At 38.1% G+C, this 17563-nt stretch overlaps 2 protein-coding genes across 2 annotated transcripts; both read right to left on the bottom strand.

The window, feature by feature from the left end:
• Window positions 1-1432: 1432 nt before the first annotated feature.
• On the bottom strand, window positions 1433-8296 carry has1 (hyaluronan synthase 1). The gene is made up of 5 exons (XM_041793352.1): window positions 8244-8296; window positions 6630-7340; window positions 6295-6520; window positions 6058-6190; window positions 1433-2987 (listed from the first exon to the last, which is right to left on the bottom strand). Exons 2-5 carry the CDS (start codon window positions 7323-7325, stop codon window positions 2312-2314), a joined length of 1731 nt encoding a protein of 576 aa, XP_041649286.1. The 5' UTR covers window positions 7326-7340; window positions 8244-8296; the 3' UTR covers window positions 1433-2311.
• A 5823-nt stretch (window positions 8297-14119) lies between these two features.
• Window positions 14120-15324, bottom strand: LOC121513553 (trypsin-like). Its single transcript, XM_041793363.1, has 5 exons — window positions 15276-15324; window positions 14966-15119; window positions 14565-14827; window positions 14346-14482; window positions 14120-14269 (listed from the first exon to the last, which is right to left on the bottom strand). The coding sequence occupies exons 1-5, from the start codon at window positions 15313-15315 to the stop codon at window positions 14120-14122; spliced, it is 744 nt and encodes a 247-aa protein (XP_041649297.1). The 5' UTR covers window positions 15316-15324.
• Between the last annotated feature and the right edge of the window lie 2239 nt (window positions 15325-17563).

Raw genomic sequence — 17563 nt, 5'->3', positions numbered from 1 at the left:
ACTGCCACCACCATGTTTGACTGTTGGCATGATGTTTTTTTATCAAATGCTGTGTTATTTTCATGCCAATTGTAACGGGACTCAAACCTTCCAAAAAGTTCAACTTTTGTCTGGTCAGTCCACAGAATATTTCTCCAAAAGTCTTGGGGATCATCAAGATGTTTCTTGGAAAATGTGAAACGAGCCTTTGTGCTCTTTTTGGTTAGCCGTGGTTTTGGTCTTGGAACTCTCCCATGGGTGCCATTTTTGCCCAGTGTCTTTCTTATGGTTGAGTCATGAACTCTGACCTTAACTGAGGCCAGTGAGGCCTACAGGTCTTCGGATGTCGTTCTAGGTTCTTTTGTGACCTCCTGATGAGTGGTGGTTGCACTCTCAGGGTGATTTTGGTTGGCCAACCACTCCTTGGAAGGTTAACCACTGTTCCTTGTTTTCTCCATTTGTGGATAACGGCTCTGACTGTGGTTTGCTGGAGTCCCAAAGCCTTGGAAATGGCTTGTAACCTTTTCCAGACTGATAGATTCCAATCACTCTGTTTTTTCATTTGTTCTTGAATTTCTTTGGCTCGTGGCATGATGCGTTTCTTTTTGAGATCTTGCAGCCTACTTCATTTTGTCCGACAGTTTCTATTTAAGTGATATTTTGATTTAACAAATCTGGCGGTAATTAGGCCTGGGTGTGGCCAGTGAAACTGAACTCAGCTTTCCAAAAATTGTGGTTAATCACAGTTAACTCATAATTTAACACAGGGGGCAATTACTTTTTTACACAGCGCCAGAGAGGTTTGAATGTTTTTCCCCCCTAAAAACATTAAATAATCTTTCAAACACTGCATTTTCTATTTACTTGGGTTGTCTTTGTGAAATATAAAAATTGGTTTGATGATCTGAAACATTTAAGTGTGATAAATCAGCAAAAAACTCAGGAATCAGATAGGGGGCAAATACTTTTTCACACCACTGTATGTCAGGAAACTTATACGAGCAAATATCTCATTTGAGGCTTTAAGGGGGGGTTCATGCCTTTTTTCAGGGGAGCCCAGCTCCCAAAGCTCCCATCTTGTTCTAACTTTGAGAGCAACAACAATGAATATGAACAATGTATCCTGAATTTTTTAAATTATTCTTGGAAATGGCTTTACTGTCAGTAATGAAGGGAACAATGTGTGAAGAATAAGCAGTGCTAGCTTTGTTGGATAGAGGACTGAATGTTTCATTGTTAGTGTTAGCAGCTAAGATAATGAAACGTAGAGGACTGATATTAGTAATTAATCATATCAAGGGGGGTTGAAGAGAAGCACGAATCAGGCAACCATACTGAGTTTCATTAGCTGGTAATGATACAAATTTTATCCATGGAAAACAGGACATTGTGCATAAGAAAAATACTTTATTTTTTCTCTAGTATACAAGTTCCCAAAACCATATTTTTTCACATTTACACAACTTCCAGTTTCCACAACATCAGTATTGCTGATAACATATATATATAAAAACTAACATATTTCTGTCCATTCTCCTCTGTCACATCAAGTTTAACAAAGTGCATCCTGCACAGTACACCCATTCAACAGAGTACAGGTATACAGCAAATAGATAAAATACAAAATGTAAAGAAGCCTCCGTCACCAGTGTTTCAGGCTGCAGTAAGTGACATCATATTTTGGTCTTTAGCCACGGCATCATCATGATTGTTCATTTTTCTCATAGAGGTATGGTTTCTTTGTTTCATTTGTACAATTTTTCCAATGTGCAGCAATAAAACTGCCATTTCTGAATATTCAAGTAGGTCTGCAGAGCTGCAGAAAGTGCCATCCAGGATCCAGTGCAAAAAGAACAGTGGTGAAGTAATGGTCACTAAACTGACACAGTAAAGCACAAAACAGTTAATAATTACATACACCTAACACAAGATCCATCACCGTCACCCTTAAATACATATATAATAAATCTGAACAGCACTTTCAGGTCTTTAGATATCATAAATAAATATCTGATGGAAGGTCATCTGTGCCATAAAAATCTGACAAAGAGATACCTGAGAGGTGCCGGACCTCTTCAGTACTTTTTCATTCCAATGTGCAACAACATCTCCATATGATGCAATTTCCCAACACTTGTCCTTGCATATTCCACTGAATTTCTGTCATGTTTTTTAAAAGTGCTCTGTTCCTTTTCATTTTTTTCTTATATGTTTATAGCAGCTATATGAAAATCCCCTCCTATAGTAAGTATAAAATGAGACAAAATAAATAAAATAACATATATGGAGGATTTAAAAAAATTATCTTCCTTCATTAGTGGAACATTTGGACCTACACATTCAGAGTGTAACTTTTAGTACGTACTCTTATTGCCCCTCGAAACCACACCCAGTACAGGCACATCATAAACAGCCAGTAGAAAGCATATGCCACACAGCCAAAGACAAGAAACTTTATCTCTTCTCTCTTTGCCTCAGTTGACCAGTTCATCTGACTCTCTTCATAGATTGTGTAACCCATCCCACTTAACAAAATGGCCGCCCACACTGACAGAGGAAGGAGAGGCATGTAATTCCCCACAATCTTACGTCTGCCCGATGTCCCCCAGCTGCTTTTGTTCATGGTGAGAATAGCGAAATACTTAGCTGGCAGCAGACTGGTCATGTACAAAGCTGAATACAGGGACATGAACACCATCACAAAGTCCCGTCGCAGAATGCAGGCGTAGGCCGCTTTCACCAGCCCGATCAGCTGGATGCAGCACAGAATCCACAGGATGTCCCACAGCGTGCCAGTCCAGAACAGCTGGATGATGGTGGCGGTAACAAAGAAGGGAAAAATACCTGAGACGATGGACTCGTAGGTCATCCAGAGGTGATGCTTGTGCCACCACATGGCGTTGTAGAGCCACTCGCGGAAGTAAGACTTAGTCCAACGGGTCTGCTGGTTGAGCCAGCGCAGAAACTGAGCAGGCGTCTCTGTGTAGCACTTAGAGCGGGCCGTGTATCTATTAAATAAAAAAAAGACAAGAAAGAAAGAAGAGCCTTGAAATTTTCAGCAAGTCAGCACAGACACACCCACAAGATAGCTGTTTGATATCACTTTGTTGCACAATGATGATAAGTAGAGTCATACCACTATCGGCCCTAGATAAATGTAAAAGGAAGCCAGTAAATGAACCATTCTGTCACCATTACCTATTGCCCCCAAAAATTAAGATGTTGTTGCACTAGTGAAGGCTCTCCACAAATACACGTTACACAGTATTTTTTTACATGAATTTTCCAAATAAAAATGCAAACAATCCTCTTTGAACATATAAAATTCAAAGAAACAAAGAAAGTTCATAAAACTTAAAATGCCAGTATTAGTTTTTTTCAGTTACAACTGAAAACAGTTAAAACGTTTCCATTATTTTCTGTGTATTTTCGAGTTGGCCCCTAATAACCTCATCAGAACAAAGGTCAATAAGACATTTGGTGTCCTTTTCTGTCCATGTGCTTCTCTGCTCATTTTGATTTGGTGTTGGATTCCCTTTTCCTGGTTCCCATGCCTTAGTTTTTCATCACTGACACTAAGGTATGAACCTTTCAAAAAACACTTTCACACTGAGTATGAACCAGACCTTCCATTGGTTTGGTCTGGACCATGTTTACCTCATTTGATCGGAACAAGGTCCGGCTGTTTGGTCCAGACCATGGTTCGGTGAGATTTCTACCTTTCATTTAGGTTCGGATCAAACAGAAAAGTCAGATAGTCCATACTAAACAATGCAAATGTGAAAGCAATCTTAGACACCTGTTAATACTTTTACAGGATGAAGCATTTTCCATTGCAACGGCTCTTTGAAACAGAAGCACTGAATGGGCTTACACTTGCGCTGGAAAAGAACAGTGTTATGGTTTAAAACGAGACCCCGTTCACAGGGGGCTGTATACGGAGAAATGCCCCTTCTAGAACAGTCTTAGCAAGTTTTTTTGTTTTATGAGCACTCTCAAGGTCACCCATCTCATTTGACAGAGTCACTGATTTTAGTGTATAGTAGCCTGTTCTTATTATGTTCTCTCTGTTACTTTTATGGCTCCAAAATACATCCTGAACATAGCCCAATTAAGGACTAAAATTCAGAGTACCCTAACGTCAACTAAAATATTTCCTCGATCTACTGTAGTCAGTGTGGGTAGTAATGTGTCTACAAAAGTCAAATTTATATGTCTAAGTATTAGAATTAATAGCACAACATGAACATTTCTGTTAATAATTAAGATAAGATATTCCTTTATAAGTCCCATAAGGGGAAATTCCAAAATCCAAAATTCAAAAATGAAACCTGTCAAAAATCACTGGTACTTTCATGCTTTTGGATATAATTTGTTTTGAAGTGATACAGCCTTTGTTGCTTTAATTATTGATAGTATCAAAGAGTGCTAAATCTAAAAAGTATGTATCTAAAGATATTTAAAATAAGAATGTTGCTAAAGGGAATAAATCCATCAAAAATAGCAAGCATTCATCTCTACACTGTTTAAATTTTACAAATATTTTTGCATTTGTACAACTGTCTTGAACTTTCAAATGAAATCCCATTTATGTTTAAGGTCCCTCATACGAGCCTGGTGTTGCATGTTTTTTCAGAAACAGGGGCAGGTATAAATTCTGCCTGCATAAAATTGTTTATAGATCACAAACAGGGATGAAAGCAGCAAGACATAAAAATTAAACTTAAACTTCAACATCCATCCAAGAAAGACAGAATACAGTGACAGCCATGCTGCAGGCTGGTTAACGGTCATAAAAAGCAAATTGGCAATGTAATATAAATTGTCATCCATATCCATGCAATTTTACAATTTAAGTCTTTCTTGTTTTCATTGTGCACAAGTTTAGTCTGAAAATCATTAAAGGTCTGGCTTGCATTTACTCATGTCCCAAATAAAGTCAGGGTAAATTCATTAGTGGGGTTTCCATTCAAATGTGTTGAAATAAGTTTAAAAAATCTTTAAAACTTCTGCATAAGAAAATGTGAGTGCATGTTTGTATTAGAAGTCAATAGGCGGTGAGGGCTTATCGCTACGCTGCATTATCATCAATAGCCTATAATCTGGAAGAATCAGAGAGAGATCAAAACAAAAAGAAGGATTTTATCATTGGAAATTGAGAGTTTTGAACAACTTTTGCTCTTGGAAGAGTCCCGGTCTCAGCCTTGGTGGCTAACATGAGCTTATTAGATGTCACTTTTTATTTGCTAAATGTGTTTCCACTGCAAAAAGTTGCACTTTCCTTTAATGAATGCGCCAACTATTCCACCTCCAAACATTATAACTTTGTTGCTATAATTTGTGTTTTATTTAGAGCTGTAAGTGGATTAAAAAGATGAATCTTATTAATTATAGGCTTTTTTTTTAATTAATTGCAATTAATCACATATGGTGATAATCTGAGAAAGATTGCAATACTGGTAGATTTAATAATAATAGTAGTAATAACAGTATTAGAAAGGTCATGTCTTAACTTTCTATTCACTTTTGAAACAGGAGAAGGACAGAGGACAGATTGTCCACTTACGAGTCAATCCAGGATGGGATTTATCCGTAGAATATGGATTTTATCCATAAAATTAAAAAAATAAAGGGTAGAGAAATTTTTCCGTGTTCCAATCAAAGTTACAAAGCTATTTTAGCAGGTTGTGTGATGACAAAGATTTGCAGCATACATTTTAAATTGTATTTTTTCCACCCAGGTGATTAATCAAAGTTAATGAAAAAATTTGACAGCTCTAGTTGTATCTATTTTCTTATTTGTGGCATTTCCAGCAGGGGATGCACAAATTGAAAATATGCATATATCACTGGTGGATTGAACCCCACTTACAGACCGAAGTAAATAAAAGCCAGGGTCTATAGGTAAAGTTTTACAGTGTGCAGGACTGTGTCTACACCTTTTGATATAAAAAACAAGATTTCATCCAGTATTGAGTGTCTGGGACATCCATTGCTGTGGGTATCAATATCATCTGATTTTTGCTTTTATTAAAGTCTGAAATGCTGAAATTGGGAAGACTATTAATAGCGTCTTACTTTGTGGCATAGCCCATGCTAAGCATGCGGTTGGTAAGATGTCTGTCATCCCCAAACGTGCAGTGAGTCCCCAAAAACTTCTGATTGTACCAAGACTCCAGAAACTGCTGGAGGAGGTCATTCCTGTAGAGGCCTGAAACAAACCATAAACACAAAGCCAACATAAGTTTATCAAACAATGACTATCACTGCTAGAAAATCATCACCAAACTAAACACAAGGGTTTGTTTTTCTCACCCAGAGGGCCGCTGATGCAGGACACACAATTGAAGAAGGACTGGCAGGCTCTCTCAATGTTGAAAGCCATCCAGTACCTGAGGCTGCTCATGAAGCTGATGTAAGAGTCCTTCTGGTTTAGGATCATCACATCTCCCCCCACAGCACCATACTTCTGGTTGCTCTCCAACACTTTGACCAGCTCCATTGTGGCCATAGAGTCCAGCTTAGTGTCTGAGTCACACACCTGTGAAATTAGAAGGAGATATGTCATAAAATAATTCATTTTCTTGTGTAAAATTAGATTGAATGGTAACATGCACCCAAAATATGAAGTGTAAAAGAAACCTAGATACCTGTATGTAGTCCACTGAGTCCCCGAGTGCTTTAAAAGCTGTGTACATCACTTCACGCTTGCCGCCCCATTTCTGCATGATGCACACACACCTTTTCGTCTTGATCAGATGCTCTACTTCTTTTCTCTGAGGGTCATCTATGATTATATAATCAGGTTCCCCCCCAGGACCAACTACTGAACCAGTTTGTACTCCCTGCTGGGCTTGAGCAGGGTCCCATGTGTGGTAGTTGTTCTCCCACACAAAAAAGCCTGGGTCCTGGTCAGCAAACACCTCTCTGAACATGTCCATCATGTACCTGTCGTCATCCGAATTTCCATCGATCACCATGATGATGCGCAGCAGCTCGGGAGGATACTTGAGGGCCCTGATGGAGTTTAGACACTCTCTCAGATAGATGGGATCCTCCTGGAACGCCGAGATAGTAAAGCCAATAGTTTTGGTGAAGGAGACCTCGTCTGTGCGAGCTTTCATCCGCCGGTGCTCGATGAAGGCAAAGAAGCTCTGGACGAGTACGTGAAGTGCGAGCAGCAGTCCATAAAAGCCAAAGGAGATGATTCCATAAGGGGAGGTGACCAGCTGGTAACCTGCCACATAGGCCCAAATCATTACCGCCAGGACCACCAGAGCGAAGAGGAAGGTGAAGACAGCACGGAGTATAGTGAGCAGCTTTTTTAATAAAGGTTTCAGCTCCATTTTGTTTTTGGATTTCTGAGAAATACAAAGACAACACATGTTAGTAATGTAGTGAGTACGATGGATTCTTATTGGTCATATCATACTAAAATGTGCAAAGAAACTCAGCATGATTGGGAAATTACTAATTGAATTGATTTTTTCACGTTAACTTTAAAGTACAGAAACAAGCCGTGAAAAAGCTTTTAAGTGTATGAAATGTTATGTAACAAGACAGGAATGTCCAATCACACATGACACAGTTAAAATGCTAAAACAACACTACTCACACTTAGTTCATCTAATTATTATTGTTTACTTAACATAACCAATGCTTTCAAAAATCTTAAAATGCAACATTACAATTTATAAAATTATACTTTATAGGTGGAGATAAAACAAAGAAGACACCCTGTTGTCACAAAGCAAATAAAGCATAAACGTTATAATAAAGCTAGGAAAATGTAGAGAAAAATCATAACATTTCTTGAGAAATAACACAAACAAAGTTAGTCCTAAATCTAATCCAAATGGGCCAAATTTTACATAGCCGCACAATGTCAACAAGTAAGGGAAAACTAAAAAAAATTACATTTAAATTTTTATTCAATAAAGTAAGATAAATGAAATAAAAATATTTAAATAAGATCAAATATTTCAAATGGATAGTCTAGAGTTCAACAATGATATTACTGTCCAACAGTTTTACTGACCATTAGGCATAGCTTTTTTTTTTAAAGATAAATATCAAGATAACCTTTATTAATACAGGCAATATTGTCTTATCCTATTTGAAAATACAATAATAAATCTCAAACATTAAATATATTGCCCAGTGCTGCGTCATAACACGTTTTCGCGACTTAACAAATAATTTATCAACAACTTATCAATAGAAAACAAAAATACAAGAGATAAAATGTTTCTTTTTTGTCCTACCTGTTTTTATGTTCCCTTTCCTTTAATTTTGCGCTACATCCACTCTGTGTCTCCCCTTTCTGGTGACTTGGAGTGAAGTTAGTTGGCTTTATAAACTCCAGGTTGAAGACAGGCTGAAGCCACGTGCGCGTTTTTATACGTTGAGAATTGCGCGCGCGCGCGCTGACTCAGCTCGTGCGTCAGGAGGCGGTGGTCCCAGTCGGAGGAAGAGATCCTGTTAGCGATGAGCACTGTTGTTTTTTTCTTACCTTGGAGATAAAGTGACCTCCGACCAGAGCTCATGGAGCCCCCCGACACACACAAACTTTACATGACCCTTGTATAGTCATGGTGGGGACCTGTTCATTTGGTGACCCCCCTTCGCGTATCTATTTCTCTACAGTTCCATTGTTTAGGTCATCAGTGATGTAGCCAACCATATCTTAAAATGCTATTTATGCTATAAATTACCTTTGAGCGTAAAACTTGCCACTTTCAGCCTTTTTCGTTCAGAATTGGCATCAACCTCGACTCATAAAACAGTGTAGGCTGTTTTTCACCTTACCCTTTTGCAGAGATATCGGTAGCTTCTTAATTTCTCAACATAGTGCAAAACTTTTTAAAACTTAAGTGGTATTGAGCATATAAAGCCAGAAACTATGCGTATGTCAAGCATGATGTAAAGCTCATCAATCACTTAACCGCGGAGACAAAGAGGGGCTGATCAAAAACATCAAATCCAGCACAAGCTCGACGCCGCCCTCTGCTGGCTGCCGTGTGGGACTACATGTAAAAGGAGAAAACAATGTGCTCAACAAGTACTGAGAACAAGGAGGGAAATGGAGGTCTGTTTTTAAGAAGAAGATTCAAAGCTGGTGTTAGACAATAAAAGGAAATCTTTCCTTTGTGTAAGCCTATTTATTCCTGACTTCAGAGGATTAAAGCTGCCTCTCGCAATTCACGGCATTGCTGCTGCCACTGTCCCATCCTAACCATGATTACATCCCTGGAGACTTTCTTTACAGGGAAATTTGTTGACCGCTCATGAGGGTCCCCACCCTTAGCCACAAGAGCTGGCCGAGCCGTCAACATGCTTCATGTTGAACCGGAATAGAAGCCACCGGCAGCTGATGTCATGTACGGAGGCTGTGCCAGTCCATGTGTTTAGAGACAGGGAGCTGGCTTGACTTAAAGGATATATCATTATATGTTGGCCTTCTATGTGGGATCTGTTTGTTACATTAATGTGCCACAAAATGCTGCACTGTTGATACACTTAAATCCTGTAAAGGCTCATTTCTGTTTGAGTAGCTCATCATGTATAACTCTATAGATACCAGATTATTAACCTGCCATCAGTTTAAAGCTCCTGTGACCATTTTAGCAGGTTATGAAATAGCCTGATTTTCTATCCAAGGACTGTTAATTTTATTTATATTAAACACACAGTATGTAAAGTTCCACCTCCAAGTGCCTCTTGACCAAAACAATAACAATACGACAACTACAGACCAGGGCTTTTCCATTACATTGAGCCGTTTGGCTTTACTTGGTTTGACACGGCAGCCCAGCGCTGCAGGGGATTTGCTTTTCCACCATAACTGAGCTACCCGTCTGAGGGTGCATTTACAGCTGATGAGGTTTCATCTTCTATTACATTCTCTTACTTCAGTACATTAACGTTTGGTGCTATGGTTGCTACTTAAACATGTCTGCAGGTGTCCCCAAGTGATGACCAACCATTATACCGTCTCCATTTTGCTGCTTGCAGTGCAAATATGGAAGTTCACTTTTGAGTGCATTTCACCATTATTATGAGAAATTTATGAATGAAAACAGAGCATTGGTTTTCTGTTTAGTAAATACACCTTATAAAGTACCTTTTTTGTTGAGTCCTAAATTTAAAACAAAGAGAAGTAATGAGAAGAGGCAGTGGATGTGGGCTGAGAAGTGCTGAGCAGTACCAGTCTTAACTCAGAAAATGCAGACAGTGAGGAGTCCGATGTTACAGAGGTTAAGTTTGATAGCAGCAACCTTGACATGACATGTCCCGTCACAAGTACAAAAATTAAGTATTTCTCTGCCTTTGAAAACTTTAGAAAATACTTGATATACTATGAGACCTCAATTAAAAATATATAACAAAGGAATGGTCACTTTGTAAACTGAAATAGATATTTCAATGCAATACGTCTACATTTCGTATCTTTACAAGCCCTTTATAGCTTTATTCCAATCGTCTGAAATCATATTATTCCATCAACTCAAACCCTGTGTGGTTGGATGAGACAGCATAAATACAACCTTATTTCAAAATTAAAAACATATATATATATATGAAAAAAAGAGGTTTTGTTGCACAAGCCAGGACGTCACTTTTAAGTTTAGATCTAAATTTTAAGCAACAGTAGAAGTTCTGACACTTTACAGGGACTGTAAGATGAAAATCAGCAGGCATACATGCATTTCAGGATGCAGATGGTCTAGCGCAGGTCTATTCAATTAGTAGCCCAGGGACCACATGCGGCCCAGAACCAACCCCCCAAGTGGCCCAGCCTGTGGTCATGCCAGAGATTCAGGTCCTTTCTGACCTTTGGCTTATTTCCTGCATGTCATTCTCCAATCTCTAAACCTTGTTTTGCACTTTATCCATTATCCTCACACATGATAATGGTACAAAAAGACCAGAAACAAATCTGTAAAAAAAAAAAAAATCATACATGATTTGCAGGGTCAACCACCTGTTAGATGCCTGCCCCACCCACCCACATGATATCACGGCAATGAAGGCATGCAATTTTCCCTATGTGGTATCTCAGCTTGGGCTCTAAAAAAAAGCTTTATATGCACTCATCAGATGAGGAAATGAATCAATTCTGCCTCCTGACATGTCTCAGGCTTATCATTGGAATCACAGATGGGAACGACTGTGGCCACATCAAGACCTTGCTTTGTAAAAGATGCTCCAGAAGGAGGAGGAACCTCCTACCAAGCTGCCATAACTTCTCCTCGTAAACATGGTTTGCGGATTTTTCTGTTAGATTCAAAACACGGACAGCTGTGCTGCCAGGATCAACATCCTCTCCAAGGTTGGAGAGCATTGAAAAAAAAAGAGAAGGAGAGAACACGCAGCATGCAAAGCTTAGTAGCAATGAAAGCTATTTATTGTATGAGTCCCCAGAAACCACGTTGAGTCTTTATTCGGTGGTCAAGAAAAAACTGGGTGACTCACTCCTCTGCTCTGTGCCCCACCCAGTCGGCTAAAATCTACTCAGATCTATTTGGGATTGTTTAATTCACATGTGCACCTAATGCCTTTCCTGACTGTATTCCCAATGTGCTTTTCACTGGTTAACAGAGCAAACTTACAATCACCACCATGGACCTGCTGTCTGGGATAGTTTCAATGACTGTCGTCTTAAAGAGTTATATGATAACATGCTGTCATTGTGCAGTTGTGCTCTACAATCAGTAATCCTGGATTGGAGCCAAAGTGTGCAACATTTACACTGTCAGCCCACAGAGAGCAGTGTTGCAGTGTTTCTGTCCACCTTATTCACTGTTTGCTGACTGTAAATGTCAGGTTTGTTCCTCTGCTGCTCTGCCATCTACACAGGCATATTTGAGCATAAAACTCATCTGCACATTCATGGCAAAGTCATCCTGAGTCAGATCTTTTACTAAGATACAAGGCAGCAATTAGATTTACAACACATTATTGAGTTAGATCCTTGACACTTTGATTTATAAGCAGACTAAACAAAGCTACAAATTATGTCACTGAGAATGCACATTAATAAGACACGAAACAAAACACCCGTCTGCAGTTTGCAGTGATTTAAAAGCTGTGTGTTGAGCTATAGCATCTTCAAGCTTCTACTGTCTGTGTGGGATGTGTGTGCTGTGTTTCTCTTGACACAGCGTTTTCTATTTTGTGAGTAGTCATCCAAAAAAAAGAGAATATAATGATAATAGTATTTTTAAAAACTCTATACGTGAAGCCAGGGAGTGGCTTACAGGGCGAAAGTCCCAAATGTTTTCCCAAAAGCCCCAAATCTTTCAGACTGGTAAAAGTCTGTTGCTGCCAAGTGTTATGAAAGATGCAAAAAGAAATAGGTCAAAACAAGAAAATAAGGAAATTTCATTTTTGTAGCCAAACTTTAAAAATTAGACATTTTTTCTACTTCCAACAGCTTAGGGCGGAGCTGTTGAGTTAGTTTGGTGTGTGGGCCTGAGAAACAAACCCATAGGGGCCTGAGAGATATTTTACGACAAACATGTAATGATTTTTAAAGCTTCAGTTTATCCAACAAACTGTTCTGGATTTTCTTATCCTTACCTCCTTGATAGACCCCAGCATACAATCCTTGACAGTCTTTGCACTTTAAATGTCCTTTTCTTTTTGCCTAAAATCCATGCCATTAGCAGTGATGTTGATCTAGCTCTCTCCTGTTCTCAGCATGCCTGAAAAAGAGTGCCCTGCCTTTGTTTTTAACATGAGGTCCGCCCAAAATCTGAGCCAAGTGATATCAACATTAGCATGAGTTGTGTTAAAACACCTTCTTAAGTTGTATTCTTTGTACATCAATATGCCCTCAATGCAGAGAAAGCACTGTCAGTATTATCTTTTTTTAAAGAAAAGCAGAATTTTTTCCTGGTTTACTGGCTCTCAAACTGAATAGCTTGTACTTATATTTCATCAAAGATTTTCAAATATTTTGTTCTATCTTTTAAAGCTTTTGTTTAAAAATTTGAAACTCTCCTTAGGACTTTTAAGGAGCCCCTAAGGGAACATAAGCAGGGAAAAAAATAATAATTTCTGTTGCTTGTGCAAAATCTTCTCATGCTCATAAAATAGATTCCAGTGAACACAACAAAGTTTTACATGCGCAGCAGAAACCTTTATTTTTTATTTTTGTCAGCCTATGTCCCTTAAGGGTTCAGGAGAAATTTTAAACTTTGGTTGCTATTTTTTGAATACATTTTTAAGAACTTGGAGAAAACATTTTTTTTAATATGATCAACCTTTTTTGTTGTTTCTAGCACTCTTTCTTTTAATTTTTTGGGACTTTGAATCCAATAACTTTTTCAACATTTTCTATTGCTTTAATTGTCAATCACTTTTAAAAAATATTTTAAACAAAAATTCTTGAAAACATTGTGTAGGATATTTAAAATTTTCATCAAAAAATATTTTAAATCTTTGAAGTGTTGACCCCAATTTTTTGGAAACTTAAACACAATTTTTTTGATACTTTTAGCTAAAATTAGCAAAAAAAAAAAAAAAAAAAAAAAAAATTAAATCTGTTTCTCTTTGAAATTTTTTCCCAAATTAAAAATTTTGAAACTTGGTTAAAAATTTTCTTTATCTTTCATTAAAATTTAAAAAACTTTTGTCAGGAATTAATTAAAAATATAGATATTTTCTATCAAAAATCTTTAAGGTTTCAGGCAACAATTCACAAACACTTTTCTGGAAATTTTTGACACTTAAAAACATCTGAAACATCAGTGGAAAAATCTTTGAAGCGTTCATAAATGATTTTTAAAAATTCAATTATTTTTGTTTTAGCTGCTGGTGGAAAATTTTGAGATTTTAATTTTAAAAAATTTCTGGAGAAGTTTGAATTTTTTTGTCAAAATTTATGAAACTTTCCTCTAAAATGTTGAAACTTCCACTGGAAATTTTTGGGAGTTTCATCCAATTTTTTGGAAACTTTTCCCTGATTTTTCTTTAAACTTTTGTCCAAATTTCTCAAATTGTTATCCAAAAATTAGAAACATCTTCCCTGGAATCTCACACATATACAAACCACACTGTACACACAGATCACTATCATGTTTATTCTCTCTCTCTTGCTACCAGATTGAATATGAGCTGTTTGATCTCTTCCATCTCAACCAGATGCCATGGTTTCCTTGATCCAGGAGACGTAGTTGCACACTTTAGCGTACACCCCAGGCTTGTTCCTCTGAGCGCACCCCTTCCCCCAGGACACAACTCCCTGGATCTCGCCATCACAAATCAGTGGGCCCCCAGAGTCGCCCTGATCATAAAAAGATGAGGTTATCTTCAATTGCAGGAACTATTTTTAATGCTGCAGCCAACCTTGTCTGTATTACCTGACAGGAGTCCTTTCCTCCCTCCAGGTAGCCAGCACAGATCATATTCTCTGTGATTTGGAAAGGATAGGAGTTGAAGCATGTGTCGTCACTCAGGAGAGGGACCGCCAGGCACTGCAGCTTATGAGGATACCTTGCTGAATAAGACAATAACAAATATGAATTTGGGTGAACAATCATGGTGTGAAAAAGACCGCTTCTTCAGTCTGCAGTACTCACAGCCCTCATCACTGGGACGAATATTCCCCCATCCAGAAACCTGGCAAATTGTTCCATCACTGGCACACTTTGAAGGAAGTGTAGCCGGTTTGACGTAGCTGTTCAGGGTGGCAGGTTGACTCAGCTTGATCAGCATGATATCATTGTCCATTGTGCCAGAGCTGTAGTCAGGGTGTCGGATAAACTTGGCAGACATGATAAACTGTTCTGTCCCCTCAAGCTCCCAGATGTCATGCTCACCCAGTCGAATTTCTATGTCTGACCTGGGAGAAGAAACCTTTCAAGTTACTCTGTACTTTTTCTGGTTCTCCTGGTGGGAAAATCAAACATGATATTGACTACAAATTCTTAATTTAAAGTTTTCCATCCTGTAAAAAGAGGTTAGTAACTGTGTTTCTTACTTGGGTTTGCAGTGTGCAGCAGAGAGCACCCACTCTTCAGACAGAAGGATCCCACCACAGTAGTTGTATCCCGTAAAAAGAGACACTTGGTGGGGCACAGAGTTTTTTGGACATTCATATCCTCCAACTATCCTGTCATCCTCCTTTAGGGCAACTGTAGTTGTTAAACAATGGAATAAAAAACATGACATTATGAAAATCATTAACAGTGATTTGGAATCAATCATTTTAAGTATAAAAATGTAGTTCTGCAGGTATCCATGCCCAATCATGAGGTCTTTTTAGTGTCTGTGAGCCCAGCTTACTGTACCTGCCCCTCCACAGAGAACCAGAAGAAGCAGCAGCTTCATGCCTGCAGATTAATGTGCCCTCACGCTCTTACATCCAGGTATTTCAGTCCTCTTATCTCCTTTCTCTCAAGGTCTTCTATCGTCAAAGGTACACATTACAGCAAACATGTGTTACATTTCCCCAGAACTCAGTTTAATGTACAGTGAAAAAAACATCCAACTCAGTGCTGGGAAAACAACCAGGAAAAGAATTTAGAAGGGGGAACATATTGAATTGTCAAAATTGGAATATGGAATTCCCCTTTGTTAGTCTGCATACAGTCAGCACATTTTCTGTTTTGTCCCCTCCTTTTGTAGTTTTTTTTTTCAGTTTGTGTGAAGACAAATGTACTTCAATGTCAACTTACCAATCTGCATCATCATGACAAAGATTTAAACAACAGGTTTACTGTGAAATCCCAAGCTGGATATGATATGAGCTCTGTTGACCAGCAAAGTGATGCCGTCCTCTGTGGACATTAAGTAAGCTTCTGTATACTGCTAACACATGTGGTCAAAGAAGCCAGCAGGATGATTGCAAACAGCTATTTAACAACATTTTTATTTTAAAAGTTCTGTTATATGACAGAGCTGCTTCCAAGTGAATTCAGTTTTGTAATAGATGACGGGAAGGTGTGTATACCATCTTTCTTTTATAATAAGATTGCCATGTGAATGGAAGACACTGTCTACAGCACAGGTGTCAAACTCAAGGCCCGGGGCCAAATCCGGCCCGTGGAATAGTTAAATCCGGCCCCCAAGATGATCTAATATTTCTGTTATAACTGGTTCATCAGTAATTTAGCATCTCACAATTAGGACTCAAACTTAGGATTCTGATTTTTAATTTCATACTTTGAGCATTTCAACTCATAATTTTGACTTCTCATATAATATTTTGAGCTTTAAGATTCATAATTCTAATTTTTAAGTGATATTTTGACCTTTTAACCAATTATTTTGTATTTTACCTCATATTTTCGACTCCAAACTTTGACTTCATAATCCCATAGTTTGACCTTTTAGACTCTCAATTTAAAAGTTTGAATCATTTTTTGACCTCTTAAACTCATGATTTATTTGCCATTAAAAAACCTTATTTTTCAATTTCATGTTTTGACCTTTTTGAACTAATAAATTTACTTTTCTCAGATTGTGAGCCTTTAAACTTATCTTTTTAACTTTTTAAATGTCAAGATCATTTATCATCAGTGCTTAGATTATTTATCTATATGTATATATGAATTTCATTACTGGTGAAATGAGGTTGACAGTTTATGGTTAAAAAGGTGACCCTTTTAGGCCCTCAGGTTTGTCCTGAATCCAGAGTCCGGCCCCTGTTGTGATTGAGTTTGACACCCCTGGTCTACAGCATTATGAAATTCTACTATTTGCGTTTAAAATAGTTTCTGTTTCATTTGGTTTTTAAATAAATGTAAGTAAATACACAGTTGTTACTTGTTCTCTAATGTAATGGGGACAATAATTATGATGGAATAATAGCGATTACTGTGATGGTTACACATTTTTACTAATTGTCACAATGTTCTTGGTATCAGTCCTTCTTGTAAGGATCAGATTATGATGAAGCTTAGTGTAAGTTCAAGCAGGATGACTGCTTCATTTCTATTCATCCATTAATCATTCATTCACGAGTCTCCCTTTCTCTCTTTGTTTTCCTGGTCTACAGTCAGCTGTTATGGGCTTCTACTCACTAAAGTTCTGATCCAATACCTTTCTGCCACGGTACCTCTAGATCCAATCATCCTGCTGCAGTTGTATTTTAAAATCTGTTCTCCTCTCCTCCACAGTCAGTCTGTTGTTTGAATGGAACCACAGCAACCCCTCTCCACCCCAGCCACCTCCATTACATCTCACAGTGTGCATGTCCAGCTTCTCTGTGTCATCCTACATCCCTTCATCGCCGCCCCCAAGTCCTTTCATCAGTGTCTGGGTCAAGCTCCGCAGAAATCTTCTGCTCATCTTATCCTACTCCTTCATCCTTCACCCCTTAAAGTTCATTTAGACATCACATTGGAGTCTATTTGATGAAGACATTTCACATTTACAAACATGAAAATAAATTATTTTTAACTTGTATTAAGTCACTCCTGATTGGAGGGGGTGCTACCAAGAAAAGCAACTTTCATAATTTAGCAACTATTAAAGCTGGGAGGTTTTTTTTTTAAACTGAGGTTGTGAGCCAGAGCTGCCAGCACTGCAGAAATAGGCCCTAATGTTTAATGCTAACTGTCCCAGTTATTATATT

Source organism: Cheilinus undulatus, linkage group 8 (assembly GCF_018320785.1).
Source record: "Cheilinus undulatus linkage group 8, ASM1832078v1, whole genome shotgun sequence".
NCBI lineage: Eukaryota > Metazoa > Chordata > Actinopteri > Labriformes > Labridae > Cheilinus > Cheilinus undulatus.
The sequence above is the reverse complement of the archived record's forward strand: the minus strand, read 5'-3'. Positions and strand labels throughout refer to the sequence as shown.